The 19,757-nt window shown below is 37.2% G+C and overlaps 2 protein-coding genes across 4 annotated transcripts in view; one reads left to right on the top strand and one right to left on the bottom strand.

The window, feature by feature from the left end:
- Positions 1 to 17,640, top strand: part of dnajc18 (DnaJ (Hsp40) homolog, subfamily C, member 18) — a 28,351-nt gene extending 10,711 nt beyond the window's left edge. Inside the window, exon 9 of one of the 2 annotated variants that reach the window (XM_084388096.1) lies at positions 16,933 to 17,640. The gene's annotated coding sequence lies outside the window, so the exon portion shown is untranslated. Of the gene's footprint in view, positions 1 to 10,533; positions 10,622 to 16,932 lie in introns of those variants that run through there. The other variant, XM_084388097.1, reaches the window with a different exon arrangement.
- Positions 958 to 19,109, bottom strand: brd8a (bromodomain containing 8a). Of its 2 annotated transcripts, XM_084388093.1 has the most exons (20): positions 18,885 to 19,109; positions 18,349 to 18,442; positions 17,688 to 17,757; positions 17,280 to 17,329; positions 17,069 to 17,191; positions 16,913 to 16,993; positions 14,260 to 14,324; positions 13,948 to 14,072; positions 13,682 to 13,873; positions 12,480 to 12,573; positions 11,632 to 11,766; positions 10,315 to 10,454; positions 8,221 to 8,623; positions 6,573 to 6,613; positions 6,234 to 6,460; positions 5,589 to 5,681; positions 5,414 to 5,482; positions 4,437 to 4,719; positions 1,879 to 1,923; positions 958 to 1,397 (listed from the first exon to the last, which is right to left on the bottom strand). In XM_084388093.1, exons 1-20 carry the CDS (start codon positions 19,021 to 19,023, stop codon positions 1,338 to 1,340), a joined length of 2,529 nt encoding a protein of 842 aa, XP_084244219.1. In that variant the 5' UTR covers positions 19,024 to 19,109; the 3' UTR covers positions 958 to 1,337. The 2 variants fall into 2 exon arrangements, with proteins under 2 accessions (XP_084244219.1, XP_084244220.1); XM_084388094.1 differs by lacking the exon at positions 1,879 to 1,923 and having other exon boundaries at positions 963 to 1,397.
- Positions 19,110 to 19,757: the final 648 nt, after the last annotated feature.

Here is a 19,757-nt window from a genome sequence, read left to right as displayed (position 1 = left end):
AGAGGAAGAGTATCGGATGTGTTGTGGAGAGTTTGTGCCATTAATGGTATTGTGATCTTGTTTCCACGCAGTACGCGAACTGTTGGAAGTTTTGTTTGGATTGAGTGCGTTTTGTGCCGCTTAAATAAAACATTAATCAAACGGAGTTTCTCTGTGGTCTGTGATTCTTCAAAGCTGTATGCTTCTATGTTGAATTCACTAAATATTGACCAAAATTGTCAGGAAGAGCCAGTATCATAATTGATCGTTTTAGTTTTACAGCACTTTATATTGCATAAAAGGAATAATTAACTCTACAGTTAAATGAAAATCATTTGCCTTTTGTATGACTTTCTACGTGGAACACAAAACAAGTTTTTACAATGAAAGTGAATGGTTACCAAAGATTTTCAATAAATAAGGACTTAAATTTGGCAAATTCAACCGATCTATTTTCTAAATTCATGTTCTTAATTGTGAACGATTCATTCATTCCTGTTCCAATTTTGACCTCAATCTTCCGATAAAGATCCGTTGACGCATGTCAGACTTCTCCAATCATTTTGTTCGCTTTAACTCCACCCCTTTCTTACAACATTCTGCCTCCATCCAATCAACAACCAATGCACAGAACCAAGTCCCCACCGTACATTGCGTATTTTTTTTCAAAAATCCGTTTCACGTTTTCAAAAGAAGAAAAAGATCTGTCGCTATGTCATTACATTGCGACTTGAAATTGCAGTTTTAAAGTGGTGTTTCTCACACCAATCTTCCGTATTGCTTCAGAAGACAAATTTTTTTATAGATACCATCATTTCTGATGCATCTTTTTTGGAGCTTGAATGTCCCTGGTCAGTGTGAACATTTAAAAGTAAAAAAAAAAATATGAATTGGTTTGAAACAAGAATACAGCATTGTAGGGGAAAGTGAAAGAGGATAAAATATCAGTAACCTTGTACGCGCATAAAAAGGCCTTTCAATTTAAGTTTTTGTCCCATCGTCATGTTTATTCCCGGTCATTCATCAATACCTATAAAGGCACTATTCGTACACGAAACAGTTTTAGTACAGCACAACACATCTCACAACAATTAAATACAGACAGACACGTATATGCACAGATTTTGAGGCTGTCCCATCATTGTCCAATCCCAAACACCACACACCAGTGAAACCCTCATGAATATTCAAGTCATCTGTTTAAGCGTGTGGAAGGGGGGTGTTAGCAAAATGGTTCCGACAGATTGTCCTATGCTGTCTTTATCAGTCAGTCACTTAGGCTCAGTGCTTAGGGTGCCATTTGGGACAGGGCCTTATTAGTGCTTCAAAAGAGCCCGTCCTCCGGCCAGTCCAGTCGCTCATTTCTTCATCTTCAGGTCTGCTTCTATAGCGCAGCGTCGCCCCCTGGTGCCCCCGTCCTGCAGAGACAGATGAAGACTTGTTTTCACTCAGTCACTGTCCACTGGACCACTTCATTTTTAATGTAAAAGTGGGCACTTGAATGTGTCTGGCTTCCAGTGTAATTCGCCTCCAGTTATGCCGTTTGATACTGAAAACTGTTATTTGTTACATTATTTTAATTTCATAATTATAAACTGATCTGTAGCGCAAATAGTTTTAGCGTTGATTTTGTTATTCTTCTAGTTATTTACATTGAGCGTCTAATAAATCTGAAGTTTTGCACATTCACAGAAAATAGGTTTTTCAAGATTACTTTAACATGTCAAACTGGAAAGTCTGACAATGACGGCATATAAAAGTTAAGCTTCTTTAGCCAGTAGACTCCAGCAAACAAAAAGGGATTGTTCTTTCTCCTTCCCATTACATTGTCTCTGTGGTTGTTCTGTAGAAATAATTGTAGTGTTCAAAAGGGATAGAAGGAGCAGACAGGATACTTACAAAGAGAGAGAGAAGGAATGCAGGAGAAGCCATGGGAACACAGTCCTGTGAGAGGACAAAGGTTAGCATCAGAGAGAGAGATAAAGGTGCTTTGAATATACGCAACACTCAAATACAAAAGCAGTTAAAAGGAGAATGTTGCATTGAAAAAGAAAATACCAGAAAGATAGGGTGGTCACACTTTATATTAGGGTCTAATCCTCACTATTAACTAACTATTAACTACGACTTTTGCCTCATTACTGCTTATTAATAGTTAAAGCTACACTGTGTGGTATTTTCCCCCATCTAGCGGTGAAATTGTATATGACTATTGAATATTAGTTTCTGTTCCTTTCAATTTCGAGGGCGTTTTAACTCCTACGGTGGCCGTATTATTCCAAGATTAACATGGCTTCCAGTTCGACTTCGTCCAATTGCGCCTTTAAAACTATCACCTGAGATCCGTCGCAGCACAGATTTATTTTACAAGGTAAACAATACTTTTTCACCATTGACGTGAGGAAAAGTAACGCAAGTTATACTAGAGGTCGTTCTGGCGTTATGCACAACCATGCTATGGTTAGACAAGCAACTATAAAACTTCGAATTTACACAAATAGGCTGAATTACCTGTCGAGAAGAAAGCAGGCAACTTCGGCGTCCGTTTTAAAATCTTTGAGCTCTTTCCATCTGGGAAAAGTTACTCCAGTATTGACTTTGGTCTTGCTGATTGGCCTGTCGCGTTGACGTTTTAATTCTCTCTTTCGCTTCCTTGGCGACTCTGCTACATGTCCTCGAAAATAGGCGTGATCCTCCATCAGCAATCTTTCAAATCTGCCGACAGTCGCGAGTAATCTCCCCCTCGCATTCGTCAAGTGTAAACTGAGTGTAAAGCGCGAAAGGCGAAGCTTGAATTTACAGGTATGTCCCTCTTTGGCTAATGTAGTTTCAAGATGGAGGGGCAACATGGCGACCGGCATTCGAACCCCTCACCCGTATGTACTTTCAATGGCAGATTATAAATTTACGAGAATACTTTATTACTTGAAAGAAGTAAATATACATTAATGACCACATATATTTTTGAAAGAACTAAGTGTTTTTTGCTAAGAATCAACAAAAAAAATTACACTGTAGCTTTAAGCACCGTTCACACCGCCAGCGACACGCAGTGAAAATTACTAATTAGAATTACTAAAATGGTGCATGGAAAAGAAACTGTCGACAGTTTCAGTGAGTTTAACTCATACATTTATAGTTTGTGTTATAATTTTATGATGATGCAAGTTTAGCACTGCTGCAGTTCATTTTACAGTTTCCCCTGCATTATGTTGACTATTAGGGACAAGAAAATTTATTATTTGTCAAATTCGAATGACGTTTTAGTAATTTATGACAGTATGAGTGAGTTTAATTTGTTGATTGATCGATCGTTAATCTAGTAAATGATTTAATCCACTGAACACTGCTGTGGTAATATAAAAACACTCTCCCAACAGCATACTGTTTATTTTGAGCCTAATTCCTAGTCAAATTAAAATGATATAGTTGTATATATCACGTGTGATGGTATTTTGTATAGATATGGCCAGACGTGCAGTCTACCAATAACATTAGAGCGACAGCACTACGAACGCCCACAAGCGACTTCACAGTACAGAGACTAGAGACGTACAGCGACAAAGTCGCTGGCGGTGTGAACGGGGCTTTAGTAAGGTAGTTGTTAAGTTTAGGTATTGGGTAGAAGGGATGTAGAATAAGGAATTAATATGTGCTTTATAAGTACTAATACCCTAGTAATATGCATGCTAATAAGCAACTAGTTAACAGTGAGAATTGGACCCTAAGCTGAAGTGTTACCGGTAGGGTTAATCTGGTTTCATTAATGTGTTTTAACACTTGACTGTATTATCAGCCCAATGTTCTGCAGAAGGTGCGACTCAACAACGAATGAACAAATTTAGACATCTAATGTGTCTCTTTCTTCTCACACAACGATCATTTCAACTCTAACCAATATTAGGCCTACATATCCATTATTTGTTTCAATATTAGACATTTGTTATGTTACAAAAGATTTCTATATCAAGACATGCTGTTCTTTTGAACTTTCTATTTCTCAAAGATTCATCAGAGTTTCCACAGAAATATTAAAAGCACAACTGTTTTCAACATTGATAATAAGAAATGTTTTTGAGCATCAAATCAGCAATATGCTGATTTGATGCTCAAAAACATTTCTTATTATTACAATTTAAAGTTCAATTAGAAAATAACCGTTTAATATTATTAGAATGATTTCTGAAGGATCATGTGACACTGAAGACTGGAGTAATGATGCTGAAAATTCAGCTTTTCCATCACAGGAATAAATTATGTTTTAAAAATAGATTAAAATAGAAAACGGTTATTTTCAAATTGAACTTTAAATTGTTACAGTACAGTAGTAATTGTTACTTCTATCAAAAATCTTTTGATGGTGGCGTGTTTATATTTATGTGGACTAACATTAGTGATCCAGAATGTTTTTATGTGCTGAAGCGTGCAGAAGGTCTGCTGTATGTAGAGCGCCGCACCTTGTCATTGGGGTCCTGTTTGCGGTTGGCCTCTCTCCCGCGCAGGCTCTTGGCACTGATGCCCGATTCCGAGGTCTGCATGATCAACTGTGTGGCCAGAAATTGCTGGATCTGCTCCAGAACGTCCCTCTGCATCTCCACGGCCATGTGGAACACATCGTGGTCTGAGCTGTTGTACATCACCGCATTTTGGAACATCAGCATGATGTCCCGCTGGAACTCGGCTGTGGTGCGGATCAGCCCGTTCTCAATGTTCTTCTTGATAGTGGACAGATCCATTGGCCTAAGCACCCGAAATTGTGGCAAAGCTATTTATATTACCATTTAGAATTACTTTTCTCTCAAAACATCAAAGACAATTGGATTCCTCCTGATAAGTAGAGGTTTCTCTAATTGCAAAACCTTTAAAGGTTGCACTTTATTTTACAGTACGTGTACTTACCTAGGAAAGTACTGGGTAATATAAAGTTCAGGTATACATGGGTTAAGGTTAGGTTCAGGGTTAGTACCTAGTTATTATAGCCTGGCAAGCCAGACCTACATCAAGATGTTAGGTCTGGCAACTCACCATAGACACGGCTCAATCCGAGGGGCGGGATAAACGGCTGTCTTTCAAATTCCCTCTGCACGCAATAGGACAGCGCTTCAACCAACCAGAGCGTTTTCCCAACAGCGGAACTAACGTTAGTTGATAGATTCAACTTTTGAAACTGGCCGGCAAAACTACGAACACATCTTCCTTTTTTAAGAATGACTTAAGTGCCGTTCTTTGCTCTTTTCTCAAAGAAAGACTTAACTCCAAGTCCTTCAGAGTCGCGGCCATAAATTTTGCTGCCACTAGGGTGCGTCTAGATCTCTAGGCTATAGTTATTACCCAGTTATTGTAATAACTATAAATAGTACATAGTACACTGGGAACAGGACTGTAAAATAAAGTGCTACCTCTTTAAATGTACCTTAAACGGTTTCTCTCTCACCTGTGCACAATACTGTGGTAACCAGGGGCGATGTCATCCGTCACCGGTTGCAGGAATACATTTGCATACCTGTTCAAAATGACCAATTATCACTCTGGCTGCACAGAGCTGATGGGTTCTGATGAGCCAGATAAAAGGGGGCAGGGATTTGGAACAACATAATTAAGACTCTCGCCTGTGATTGGCCGCTGCTCGCCACACCAGCATAATGGCTTTCTTCCAGATCTTCTGAGCCTGAATCGCTTCTTGGTCTTCACTGCAGATTGAGCTGAGGAGGAAGAGTTAATTGAATGTCGATTAATCGAACATCAGAGGAAAAACGCATAAACACAGGCTTGTAGTTTAATCATAATCATCAGAACTATTTACACAGAGTTTGATTTTATTTATATATTATATTAAATTAAACATTTAGGCCCTGGTTTCACAGACAGGGTTTAGATTAAGCCAGGATTAGGCCTTAGTTCAATTAGGACATTTAAGTAGCTTTTATAAACATGCCTTAGGAAAAAAAACATTACTGGTGTGCATCTTGAGACAAAACAATGGCACTGATATATTTTAAGATATGTTTGTGCAAGTTGCTTTCAGTTAAAACAGCTCAAACATGCATTTTAGTCTGGGGGTTAATTTAATTAAAAATGGAAACTATTTATTAATAAATTAATAAAACAACATATTATCACAATACTTTGGACTTGATCTAAAGTTGCTTACTAAGGATTACTGTTGCACTTTAAAGTTTTTTTGCACATGTTTTTCTATGTCAGACAATCAGACTTGGTGTGAAAGCTTAGTTATGTGTAGTTTGGGCACATACAACTGTGAGGAGGCAGGGCTGCTGGGAATGGAGTCGGCAGTTGTGTGGAGCTGTACGGAAGAGGATGCCGTGTGCATGCTGTAGCCGTCCTCGCTCTCGCTGACCGGAGGGTCCAACTCTGGCTCAGAGAGATAAACGCCGTCTCCATCCTCCTCAGCTCCATCCCCTTCCAATCCAGCTTTCATCTCCTCTGCATCACTCACGGCTTCCTCCTCCTCTTTCACTTCCTGTTAACGAGGAGTGTTAAGAAAATACTAAAAAGGGCAGAGTTAATGGTTTCCGGGTCTATGTGTACTCGTGGCTGGTACATTATGTGTTAGCGTATGCGGACAGTCACACCTTTGAGTGTTGTTTTATCACGGGGTCATCTGACCGTGTATCTGGAAGAAAATGGAACATTTGTGAGTTCTTACCGATCATGTTTACAGGGTGTCTGAGTGTGTAAACTAGGGTTAAAGTTAATGTGTTATCACATGCAACCGGGGTCAATGACAAATAAGAATGTCCAAAATAAAAAATAATGGTTTTACTTTAAAACACTTAGTTCTTAGAATGTACTCATGATAGTTTGATCAAATAGATGGGTTCATTTTTATTTATTTTTTTATGACAAACAATACCATCTTTTTAGCATTTTTTTTTTTGGAGATATTATGAATTATTATTATTTATAAATATCATTAAGTTTTTGGGAGGTCATACCACTTGACATTTTACAACCTGAACTAACCTTGCCGTGTCATAAAAGTATCAAATTACTGACCTTGACACACAGTCATAATGGTCTATGATATTATTTCTTTTTTTTCTGCATACTGGTTGCACCACATGACCTTGATTTAGCAAATCTTAACAATTTTGACAAAGCTGCTAAACTGCTTTGTCCTAAGAAATACTCATAAATGATTAGGCTAAATTTCAAAAGGATTTCTTTACAAGAATATCATTCCTTTAATAAGGCTTTTTTGTGCATTATGATATTTAGACAGGATGCCTTACTTTGACTTTATGCCCCAAAATGTATAAATATTAACAAATTCATCACAGAAAATGTGTTTTCAAGGATACACTAATGTTCAAACATTTGGAGTTGGTATATATACAGTGGTGGACAGAATTACTATGCATCCTGATAAAGTTCCCTTGGCCTTTGGAATGGTTGGCATGGTTTTATTTCAGTTAGCCTAATAGCTGGGTTGATTTGCATTGAGAGATGATCTTATGGAAAGTACTCCATGCCAATCTAGGTATGGTGAAGGCTATGTGATGATGTGGGGCTATTTTAATTCCAAAGGCCAAGGGAACTTTATCAGGATGGATAGTATCCTGGATCCATGAAGTAACTGGCCTTTAAAAATAAAAATCTGCCTGCCTCTATGGGAATTTAACATAGGGGTGTCCAGACTTATGCACCCTGTATTTTAAGGAAGAACATTTATTTATTTACGATACATTATTCATTCACAAAGAAAATTGGTGTCCTTAAAGGTTGGATTTTTCCTAATTTTTTTAATTAAGGCATTAAGGTCAATTTCCAAAAGATGATTTTTTATTCCTCTTTTTAGTCAACTTTAGCATGGGTGTCTAAACTTATGCATAGCACTGTATATTTTATTCCTGTGTTGGCAAAGCTGAATTTTCAGCATCATTACCCCAGTCTTAAGTGTCACATGATCCTTCAGAAATCATTCTAATATGCTGATTTGCTGCTCGAGAAACATTTCTTATTATTATCAATGTTGAAAACAGTTGTGCTGCTTAATATTTTTGTGGAAATATTTTTTGGATACATTTTTTTTCCCCAGGATTCTTTGATGAATGTAAAAGTATTTATTTGAAAGAAATCTTTTGTAACATCATAAATGTATTTATTGTCACTTTTGATCAATTTTATGCATTCCTGCTTGCTGAATATACAGTAGTGTATGAATGGCATTTTTAAAAATAGTGAAATTAGCATAATTGCCCAATGCAAAACATGGAGTACCTGACTGAGAGCGTGTCCATTCGTTAGTCTCACTTTTGATCACAGCATGCAGTGATTCTGGCTGCCCATCCTGGGCCTCATCTGTGTGCTCTGGTCTGTGGGCATCTGGCTCTGAATGGGCTCCTGCTGTCGGAGTAAGGTCTTGAGGAACAGAGGGGACAGTGGTGGAGGGTGTCGGATACCCCTGTGCGCAGCCACTGCTGGATCCACACGTGTCTCTCTTCCCCTCTAAGAGATGCAGGGAATGTGGGTCTAAGTCCTCTGAGGTGCTGGAGGGCTCAGGGCCGATGGGCCTGAAGGGGTTTGGCTCCCAGGTACCTGACAGGCTGTGACCCGTGTCCTCACACAGAGACAGAGCTGCTTCCACTGCTGCAGCATCCAGCGCCTCGGCATTCTCCTCACCCTACGGGAACACAGGTCGACAATGATTTTCTGTTGGACTGTGCAGGACAGACAAAAAGATTTGAGTGGTAAAACACAAGCTTCCATGATTTACAGACTCATTTTGTATTTTTGCAATGTCAACTAGTTTGACTGAGTCTAAACTCAAAACAGATCGTTTATTTTTATCTTTCTGCTCAATATACTGTTATACTTATTCAAATGGTTAACTGAACCTCAATGGAGCTGGTTTAAGAAAACTGATTTTGTCTTATAAATGATTAATTTCTTGTTTATTTTTACAAATTCATCATTTTCAAACTTCTACATAATTCTACATAATCAAATTGTGTGTTTAATTATCATTTGTCCTTTAATGTTGTTCTTAAAAGCATACCTTTTCCTCACTATTGAGCTACTATTTATGTTGCCTTTTCCTTGGAACCTTAATCACAATTAGTTACAGATAAATATGATTATATAACTGTTATATATTTAACACTTATATAACTGCGTAAATATGCAACTGTTCAAAAGTTTGGGGTCATAAAGATTTTTTCAAAGAACTTTTATTCAGCAAGGATGCATTAAATTGATCAAAAGTGACAATTTTTTTTTTATAATCTTACAAAAGCTTGCTACTTTCTACTAAATAAATGCTGTTCTTTATTTGAAATGTGAATTTTCTATTAATCAAATAATCCTGAAAGAATGTATGACAGTTTCCACAATTAAGCAGCACAACTGTTTTCAACATTAATAATAATAATAATAATAATAATAATAAATCAGCATATTAGAATGATTTCTGAAGGATCATGTGACACTAAAGACTAATGATGCTGAAAATTCATATTTGCCATCACAGGAATAAATGACATTCTAAAATATATATATATATACTGTATATATAAAAAGTTCTTTTTAAATTGTACTTTAAATTGTGTCTATATTAAAACATCTTACTGACCCCAAACTTTTGAATGGTTGTATAAATAACAAAGAAATCATTACTGGCAACAAAGTTATTTTGTGTATGTGTGCATGTATTTGAAATATATGATATTGTGAATTAAAAATAAACCCTTGGCACAAAAAAGTTGACTTCAAGAAAAGAAATAAGTAAGAGATAATACACGTCTAGCTGTGCATTAAATTATTTTAATGCACAATGTCGAGGCAAAGAACCGCCAGACGCAAAGCGGAGTGTATTCAAATCATTTAATGCACAGATAGCCGTGTATTATCACATGGTAATATGTGAAGGGTAAAAATTATGTTTATTTTCGAGAAAGATGCGTGTGTGAATTACCTGTGTCTGTGCAGCATCTCTCTCTGCTAACTATGAAGCTTTGAGTTTAACTTTTAAAACAGCGATTTTACCCCCTCGTTGCTGAGAAAAATGATGTAGCGATTCAGTAGCGAATCTATTTTATTAATAAAATCTGCGGGGCTGCGTTGATATCAAGTTTCTGTGCTCTTGAATGATTCTGTGTGTGTGCAGCATGATCTCTGATCTCTGTGTGCGAGTGATAGGTGTGTGTGCTTCAACGAAAGCACTGCATTAATATAGAAAGGTGATTAAACTGCCTATGCATTAAACGGTTTTAATGTACACCTTCCAGCCAATCAGAATCGAGTATTCAGACAGACCATGGTATAATTGTATTTATATACATATATACAAATATATGTAATATACGTCTGATTTACCTTCTCCTCAATAATGGCTATGATGTCCCCAACCGTCTCTAAGTCCAGCTCTTCTGCCATATAGGACACAGTCACCAGGTCCTCTTCCCCTAAAACTGGCACCTTATTATCCACTGAAGCACTGGGGGCTCCATCACCTCCTGTTTAAAGTATTACACACATATCAAACCCACTAATTGGCTATAGACATTCAATTCATTTGATTTGTGTTCCAACTAGAGACCTGCACTCCCGCGGGACCCGGGACGCAGGAGCCGACGCAGCAGAGTGCAGCATGGGACAAGATTTGATGGGCGAGCAAGGGTGCGGGCGGTAAGACACTCGTGTGTGTGGGTTGTGGGAGAATAAAGTGATTTGCAGGACTCCTGCAAAATAGCAATATCTAAAATATCTTAAAACAAACAAATTGTTATTCGTCTATTGCAAAAAAGCAACAAGAACAACTAAAATAAAAGGCTTAGCTTTCCCCTGCCTGCGGCTACTTCTGATTGCTTTTATAGGGAAAAGCTGCCCATAACTGCTGGTTTAGGATCAGTTTTCCCCAAAACAGATTTGGCAAGCGATCGAGTGCTTATCTGTGTAACCTCAAAGGTTTCTATTTACAACGTGTTTTTGCAGCGTTGAACAATGTAGCCAATCACAAACATATCTGTTGATTTCTTGAACGCAATGGCCAATCAGATGTGTTTAATTTAGAATCCCCTCATTGGTCAAAAAGTGAGTGTTTTTGTTCAGCGCTGAGTTCGGCACATTCGCAAATCCTCTCATTATAACAAACGAAGAGTAGACACAATGTAAATAAATGATTCATTGTGCAGTGTAGACAGCTTAATTGATTATAACGGAACTTTGTGAGATTGCGATTAACTAAATAAGAGTGACAGCTTTTTTTGCGATTATAAAGGGTGCGCACTTTCTGCCATGCCAAATCATGGCATTATAATTTATCGGGAGCGTTTATGCTGGGACGTGTAAGTTGTGGCTAGGCGACATGTAACTTGAAACTATTTCATGGAAATTTTATGGACGTACTGAAAAAATATGTATACTTTTACCTGCCGGCATTTGCTGGTGGGAGCGGGACAAAACATGAATGTTGCGGGTGGGAGCGGGAGAAGGTAACATATTTTTGCGGGAGTGGGCGGAAGCGGGACAGAATCCCACGAGAGCGGGAATGAAAAATCCGTCCCACGCGGGTCTCTAGTTCCAACACACCAAACAAACAAGAGACAGTTGATCAAAGGTCCAAAATAAAGAGTTAATACATCAGATATGAACTAAAGATAGGAGAAGTATAAGACAGCATCTAGGAGAGACCTGTGCTGAGCGGGGCAGCTGTGTCCACTGCAGACGTGGCAGTGCTGGGGGCGGAGTCTGCAGTGGCCAATGAGCTCAGCTGAGAGGGAAATTGGGCGGGGCCAGCTTCCAGTAGACGAGACAATGTGGGAGCACCTGAGAAACATTCACACACACGATGCACAGAGAGAGCGGGCTAGACGTTAAACTGGTAGAGATACCCATATCATGACAAATACTGAAACACAAAGATGCTGATGATACAGAATTTGTCACTTTGCTAGACTTAGTGCACAGATAAAACGTTGTCGGGATAATTCCGGTTCACGTGGCTACGCGGAAGCGATAAATAATTATTTACTATACATTTTTAAGGCCAGACAAGTAGACTACACGCCTGCGCACATATATATTCAAATGCGCATACCTATAGACTAAACACGTGATGCGCATGTGCACGCCGTCTGCGTTTTCACGGGTTTGCGTTTTTTAGATAACCTTCAGAGATAACCTTTTTTTTACAAACATTTTCAAGACTTGCGTTCTCGAGTCACCAGGCACTGTTTTGTGCGGATGAGCGGGCCGGAGCGCGTTGAGTGTTTTCTGTTAGAACGGTGTCGTGTTAGCGGCCCCTAAGTTAATAACTAATGATCTTTGCAACGGAAGTGAATCAATCAATCAATCAAAACTAACTTTAGCTGGACAATAACTTTATTATAGAGGTACTGTAAAGCCAAAACAATCTCTGTTACTGTAATTTCCTATTATCACTGTAAAGCTGCTTTGAAACAATCTATATTGTTAAAAGCGCGATATAAATGAGGGGTGACATGACATGACATGACAGATTAGTGTTTATGAATCCATACCTGTAGCTGCCTGAGAGGCAGGTAGTGAAGAAGTCATCATCTGATTATCGTGACTTCCCGTAAGTTGACTAGACGGAGATTCTCCCTCAACAGCCTGCAAAAAAGGTTTTCTGTAGATTACCATCTTTTAAAAGCATTTGGGCCTTTTGGCATTGAAAAACTACTGTCAGGATTTACTAAAGACACGCAGTAAAAAATGTGCGTGGACTGGATTATTTTTGCGGCTGACCTTACTGCATTTGTAGGAGTTTCCCTTTTAGCCGTAATAATTTATGGGAGGAGAGTTTTTAGATGATTTATTAAGGTTTGTGCTCGTCAATTTACTAGTATTTGCGCCATTGTTTACCGCCCAAATAAAAGCATGTCTTAAACCAGATGCTAATTTGCGCTGCTCTTGATAGATTATGTTGGTTTTATTTTTCTGTCACTTTATATGGTTTGGACACAAAGAAAAGTTTGGGGTCAGAAAGATTTTTTTTTTTTTTTTAAGACTTTAAAAAAACTTTTATTCAGCAAGGATGCATTAAATTGATCAAAAGTGACAGTAAAGACATTTATAATGTTACAAAAAAAATGATATTTCAAATAAATCCTGTTCTCTTAGGCTAAATGTTCTATTTTCTAAATAGATAGACTATTGTTCTAAATGTTTAAAAAAACTGTATCAGGGTATCCAAAAAAATATTCATATTAAATATGAACTGTTTTCAACATTGATAATAATAAGAAATGTTTCTTGAGCACCAAATCAGCATATTAGAATGCTTTCTGAAGGATCATGTGACTCTGAAGATTGGAGTAATGATGCTGAAAATTCAGCTTTATCATCACAGGAATAAATGACATTTGAAAATATATTAGGAAAAAAGGTTCTTTGAAATTGTAAAATCTTACTGACCCAAACCTTTAAACGGTAGTGTATGCCACATTAAATCTGCACATTTTCTTTATCTTCTTCACTTGTTGTGGAGGAAAATCAGCAGAATAGATTTAAATATCATAAAACTTGGATAAAGTATAAAACCATAATACAATGGACAGGTTATGTGTAGAACTTTGTAAATGAATCGGTTTCTTTCAAGCTTTCTGCAGGTGCAGGTATTATACACACACACACATATATATATATATATATATATATATATATATATCTGCAGAAAGCTCTAAAGAAATTGATGTGTGTGTGTGTGAAGAATTCTGACCAGTCTGGGGCTGGTGGGCAGGAGACTGCCTTTCTTCAGCAGTTCTGACAGGAGAGGGGACGGGGGCGGAGTGATTTTCTGACCCAAAAGCTTCTTCTGTGTTGATTCGTCTAGCAGAGACCCCAAGCTCGCCTCTACCACAGCAGGACCTGGCAGCTCCGTCAGCGACACAAACACTGATGATCCTGCCCCCTGCACCGGGGACGGATGACTGTTAAAATAAACGACAGTATTTAAAAAAGAATAATAAAAAAACAACAACTCACAGTTGTGCTATGATCTTCAGATGAATCTCCCATAGGAAAATCCAGGCTCGGAGAGCAGGCCCCAGAGGGGGAGCGCACAGTCACACTGGGCACACGTTTAGGAGTGTTCTTCACTGCCAGCCTGGCTGAAAAGAAAAGATAAACAGCTCTTACTATGAAGCATTTATGAATGACTGTTCAGAATATAGAATCAAATAGAATCTCGGATATGAATTACTTTATAAACCACGTCTTTAAGACAGTGAGACCACACGAAACAGACAAATGTGAAAAAGACAATTCTGATGAAAGCGCGTGGGCTTTCTTTAGTACCCTTGTACGCTGCATCTGTGGCCGTTCTTTTCACCTCAGCTTCTTCTTCCTCGTGTTTTCTGCTCCTAATAAAAGATCCAGAACTTAAATCACTAAACCAACAAACATTCACATTCGTCTGAACCTAGAGAGGCGTCTACTCTCACCTAAGCTTATGCTACTCCTACATCAGGTCAGAGGTCACTCTTACGCCCGTTACCGGAAGACAGTGATTATAGTTTATAAAGTTATAATTGTGGATATTTTTCTCACAAAAACGCATCGCTTTGTTTCAGAAGGCCTTTATTAACCCCCCAGAGCCGTATGGATTGCTTTTATGATGGATGGATGTGCTTTTTTGGGCTTCAAAATCTAAGGTACCATTATGTAGCTTGGAAGAGCCAGGATATTTTTTTTATATATACAATTATACTTACAACCCCATTTCCAGAAAAGTTGGGACATTTTGTTTAATGCAATAAAATAAAGAATCTGTGATTTGTTAATTATCTTGAACCTTTATTTAACTGACAAAAGATTTCCAACGTTTTCACTATTCAACTTCATTGTGTTTTGTAAAGGATTTTGATGGCTGCAACACACTCCAAATAAGTTGGGACAGAGGCATGTTTACCACTGTGTCCCATCATCTTTCCTTTTAATTACACTTTTTAATTCGGGAACTGAGGATACTAACTTCTTCAAGTGGAATTTTGACCCTGACTTGATAGAAGACAGATGTTTAACAGTCTGTTCATTGTCTGATTCCCCTTTTCATGATGGGCCATACATTTTCAATAGGAGACAGATCCGGACTGCAGGCAGGCATCAGTCTGTGTGTGTGTGGAGTGTCTATAAACCACTCTGATGTAGCACATGCTGAATGAGGCCTGGCATTGTCTTGCTTCCCAGGAAAATGTGATCTTGATACTATTACATGTCTCTGTTCAATCTGAATATACGCCTCCATGTCAATGATACCTTCACACACATGCAAGTCCCCCCTGCCGTTTGTACTGATGCACAATGACAGATGTTTGCTTTTGCACCTGTTGCTGATGAAAGTCTGGGTGGTTCCTTTTGTCCTTGGGAGTGGGACTGAGAACCCAATGTCTGTTTTTCCCAAAAGCAAGCTGAAACATGGACTCATCTGACCACAGCATACATTTCCACTGTCTTTAAGACCATCTGAGATGAGTTCGGGCCCAGAGAACTCTGCATAGAACTGATGTACTTCTCCTTGCGTAACAGAGACTCAAGTGGCATTTCTTGATGCAGCAGCAGACTGTGTTAAGTGACAACGGTTTTCCAAAATAATCCTGAGTCCATGTGGGTGTATTTAACAGAGTAGCGTCATGGTTTCTCATGCAGTGCCATCTGAGGACTTGTAGGTGACAGCTTCTCGTCTTGCCCTACACAGCCTGAGATTTCTCTGGATTCCCCGAATCTTTTCACAGTATTATGAACGGTAGATGGTGAAAGACATAAATTGTTTGCAATCTTGCATTGAGAAATGTGATTTTTTTAATTGTTTGACAATTCTCTCATGAAACATGGCACAGAGTGGTGAGCCATGACCCATCTTTGCAAGCAAAGACTGAGATGCTCCTTTTATACCCAATCAAGATACCCTCACCTATTGCCAATTCACCTGCTTATTGTGGGCTGTTTCTAAACATTTTAACTTGGATATTCTATAATCTTTTAACTTTTATTTTGCTCGTCTCAACTTTTTTTGGAGTGTGTTGCAGCCATCCAAATCAAAATGTGTCTATCTTTACAGAGTACAATTCATTTGGTCAGTGAAAACATTGGAAATATTTTCTTTGTACTTTTTTTTGTCAGTTAAATAAAGGTTTAAGAAAATGAACAAATCACAGATTCTTCATTTTATTGCACTTTACAAAATGTCCCAACTCTTCTGGAAATGGGGTTGTAAGTATGATTGTGTTTGGCTGAAAGAATAAAGTCATATACACCTAGGGTGGCTTGAGGGTGAGTAAATTATGGGATATTTTCATTTTTAGGTGAACTAACCCTTTAAAAATCTATTATAAAACTATTTTTAAAAATATATATATCTATATGTGTATGTATATATATATGTGTATATGTATATGTGTATATACATATATATATATATATATATATATATATATATATATATATATATATACTCATACTTAAAAGCCTAAATGGAAATTAGAAATGTTGCATTGGCAACTAAATGAAATAAATGTTTAAGTTAAAGTACAACAATTACTAAAACTAAAATTTAAATAAATTAAAGCTAAATAGAATGTTTTAATAGCACAAAATAAATTATATATATACAATACAAAAACTCATTGAAATGACAAAAGCATATAACAAACTTATTAAAACTTAAACTAAAATGAAACTGAAAATTGAAACCATGAAAATAAAAGCCAATTCAAAAGATTAATAAATACTATAAAAGTATATAAATACAACTAAAATAACTCCCCTATATCAGTCACATGCCTTGTTATGATGACATGTTATGATAGCTTTGTGTGAAGAACATAATGATGGTAACAATGAACTATTGTTGTATAAAAAAGATCCATGTTGGGATTCTTTAAAAAATTTAAAAATTAAATAAAATAACAGCTAATACATAACATAAAATGACAATTTTGATGATTCTTACCGTGTAATTTCCTCCCATAGCTCCTCAAGTTTGGAGTCCAGATGACCTGCCTGGATGAGTTCAGTTTCTCTCTTCAGTTTCCTAAAGGGACAGTAAAAGAGTTACAGTCAGTCGACAGTAGGAAATGGTCCAGGTGAGCATGTGGACATTTGGTACCTGTGCTTCTCTTGTGTGTCCTTGATCAATCGCTTCAACTCCTCTATCCTCTCCGCCGTCAACCTGCGAACGATCACATCCTCCACCGTCTCAACCACCTCCCCTTTCTCACCTCGCTTTCTTCTGTGAACATACACACACACACTCACCATTAACTGCTGTCGGGAATGGAGCGAGTGTTGGAACGCAAATGAACAGGAAGTTGACTCACTTTGGCGCCTCAGTTGTCTCCAGGAGCTCAGAGTATTGTGATGCACAATGCTGTGAAACAGTGAGGAAAAGAAGAGAGAGAGAGTGTGTGTTATAAGTGTCTTATTAATTGAACTTTAAATAAATAGTTTACCCAAAAAATACAAAGACTTGGGAAACAATGCATGAATCATATGGGATATTTTTGTGATGCTTTTATGCTGCTTTTTTGTCCATTCTGGGGTTAGCCCCAGTTTCCATCCACTTGCATTGTATGCGAGAGCAGCATTCTTCAAAACTTACTTCAAAACTAATTTTCTGTTCCAACCAAGAAAAATGTCATACAGGTTTAGCAGAATTAAAAATTTTGGGTGAGCTTTTCCATAGTTTTCATGTCATTGGATTGTTTTACTGCATGCTTCCCCAATACCTTCTGAGAGAACCAGTCAGGAGGGCGTCCAGGTTCTGCAAATGGCTTAATGGCTCGGCTCACAGACACCCTAGAACAACCATTGTACAAAAACACGACTGTGATGTTGCATGTTAAATTGTTTTTTGTATTAATTTATAAGGTAAAGTTTAAGTAACTGAACATGTTTTTCTATAAAGAACAATCCATTATACAATTATTTATTTTATTAGGAAAATGCCATATGCTCTTTGCAAACTAAATTTCTTAAAAAAATTTAATGACTTTAAACTATACAAAAACTTTTTTGAACAAAACAGCCATTAAACTAAAACCAAAACAACTAACAAATTAAGAGATTTCCCAGTCTTAAAAAAATAGTAATATATATATATATATTATATATATATATATATATATATATATACTATTTCTTTTTCAAATATTGATTTATAATGAATTTACATACTTCTGGTAATGCAAAGCTCTAAACAATTTTATCGAATAGAAATTGTGAGTCATTTTTTTATTCTTATCCTTAATCCTTATCAAGTAAATCACAAACAACTAGAAAAGTCATGGGGCCTTTGGATATTTTTATGGTCAGTGGGGGACCTTGGAGTCAAAAAAGTTTGGGACATCTGAATTAAAGCTATGATATAAATATAAAAATTTAAATCACCAGTTTTGGTCTCCACTCTTCATGACAGAGGAGGCAAGGCACAGCTTTTCCCTAATTGACCATGGCTCTGTTGGGCCCAACATCAATTTATGTTCTGTCCAAAGAATAAAATGGCAGATAATAAAGAGAAAAATGCATTTCAGGTGTAAACAGCATTTAAGCATGAGTATGTGCTATGCTGCCAGATGATGAATGGGTCGGCAGTTTGACAACTAATAACGGTGCCATTTTAGATGGTCGAAGCATCATCGCCGTCTCACGTTCCTCTAACAGATGGTAAATGTGATGTACTCACGAAAGCTAGTATGATGTAGTCATAAATGTGTCATTTTGGTTAAGTGTCCAGTGATTCGACCAATGAGCGTCATTGTAATCAGTGACTTCTGTGCGCAAATCCCGCAACACGGCGGCACGCGCACCGCTGCATCCATTATGCACGCGCTTGACATGCATCAATTATAATCTGCCCTCCGCCCCATGCAGGACACACGCCGTACATGCATGTGTATGATGAATATATAGAGAGCAATACTCACTTCCAACTCCGCTCGCCATTTTGTCATGACTGGACTGTTTTCTATTGCTCCTTTGGCATGACAAGTGTCTGGCTATCAAATGTAAATGTGCATATCCGGTGTGAATTTTCCAACAATCATTTTGCAATAAGGTCTGCATAACCTCAATGTGGTTAAGTCACGCATTGCTGAGTTTATAAAAGTCTGTCATTTTGACCAGCATTTTGCGCTGGCAAGTCCATATTTTCTTAATACTTGAAGATATTTAAATGTCATTGAATGACGTGTAGTTTACAATAATTAAATATATTATAATAATAATAATTGGCAATTTTGAATTATTTTCTTTTCCTGCTTAGTAAATTCAGTTGTGAATTAAAGTTTCTTGCTAAAAAAAAAAAAAAAAAAGTTGCTTTCTGGTGCTTATCTCATGTAATGACATTTTGATTTTGGAATGTAAAGAACAATTCATTATGCAATTATTTATTTTATTTAGAAAATACCATATACATAAAAACAAGTGGGCCCTTTCCAAACCACTGTTCTTAATTTTTTATAAATTATACATAAACTTTTTGGAACAAACTAAAACAAAAACAAAAGCACGGAAACCATGTAATATTTTAAAAGCACTTAAATTTATGTGACTTTTTGTTTTTTTGTTTTTTGGCAGTTAATGTTATTGTGACTAGTAATACCTCTTGTTCGTGTGGTACTGAATAATATAATTAATCCAATGTGCTGTAAATTAAAAAAGAAAGAATTATATTGGAATCATCACCAGTGCAAGCAAATACGTTACTTTGGATCATTTAATTGTATTATGGTATTTATATACTATAAAGACCGCGAAGAAAAACAAATGTATTGTCAACCAAAAAAATATGAATATGA

The sequence above is a fragment of the Rutilus rutilus genome, assembly GCF_951802725.1.
Source record: "Rutilus rutilus genome assembly, chromosome: 18".
Lineage (NCBI taxonomy): Eukaryota > Metazoa > Chordata > Actinopteri > Cypriniformes > Leuciscidae > Rutilus > Rutilus rutilus.
This window is presented reverse-complemented; position numbering and strand designations above follow the sequence as displayed.

Coding starts and splice junctions, on each gene's coding strand:
- brd8a (XM_084388093.1), bottom strand. CDS start 19,023: ATGCAGACCTTATTGCAAAATGATTGTTGGAAAATTCACACCGGATAT. Junction 6,461..6,572: donor TGATAAAACAACACTCAAAG/GTGTGACTGTCC, acceptor CCTCGTTAACAG/GAAGTGAAAGAGGAGGAGGA. Junction 1,924..4,436: donor AACAGGACCCCAATGACAAG/GTGCGGCGCTCT, acceptor GTCCTCTCACAG/GACTGTGTTCCCATGGCTTC.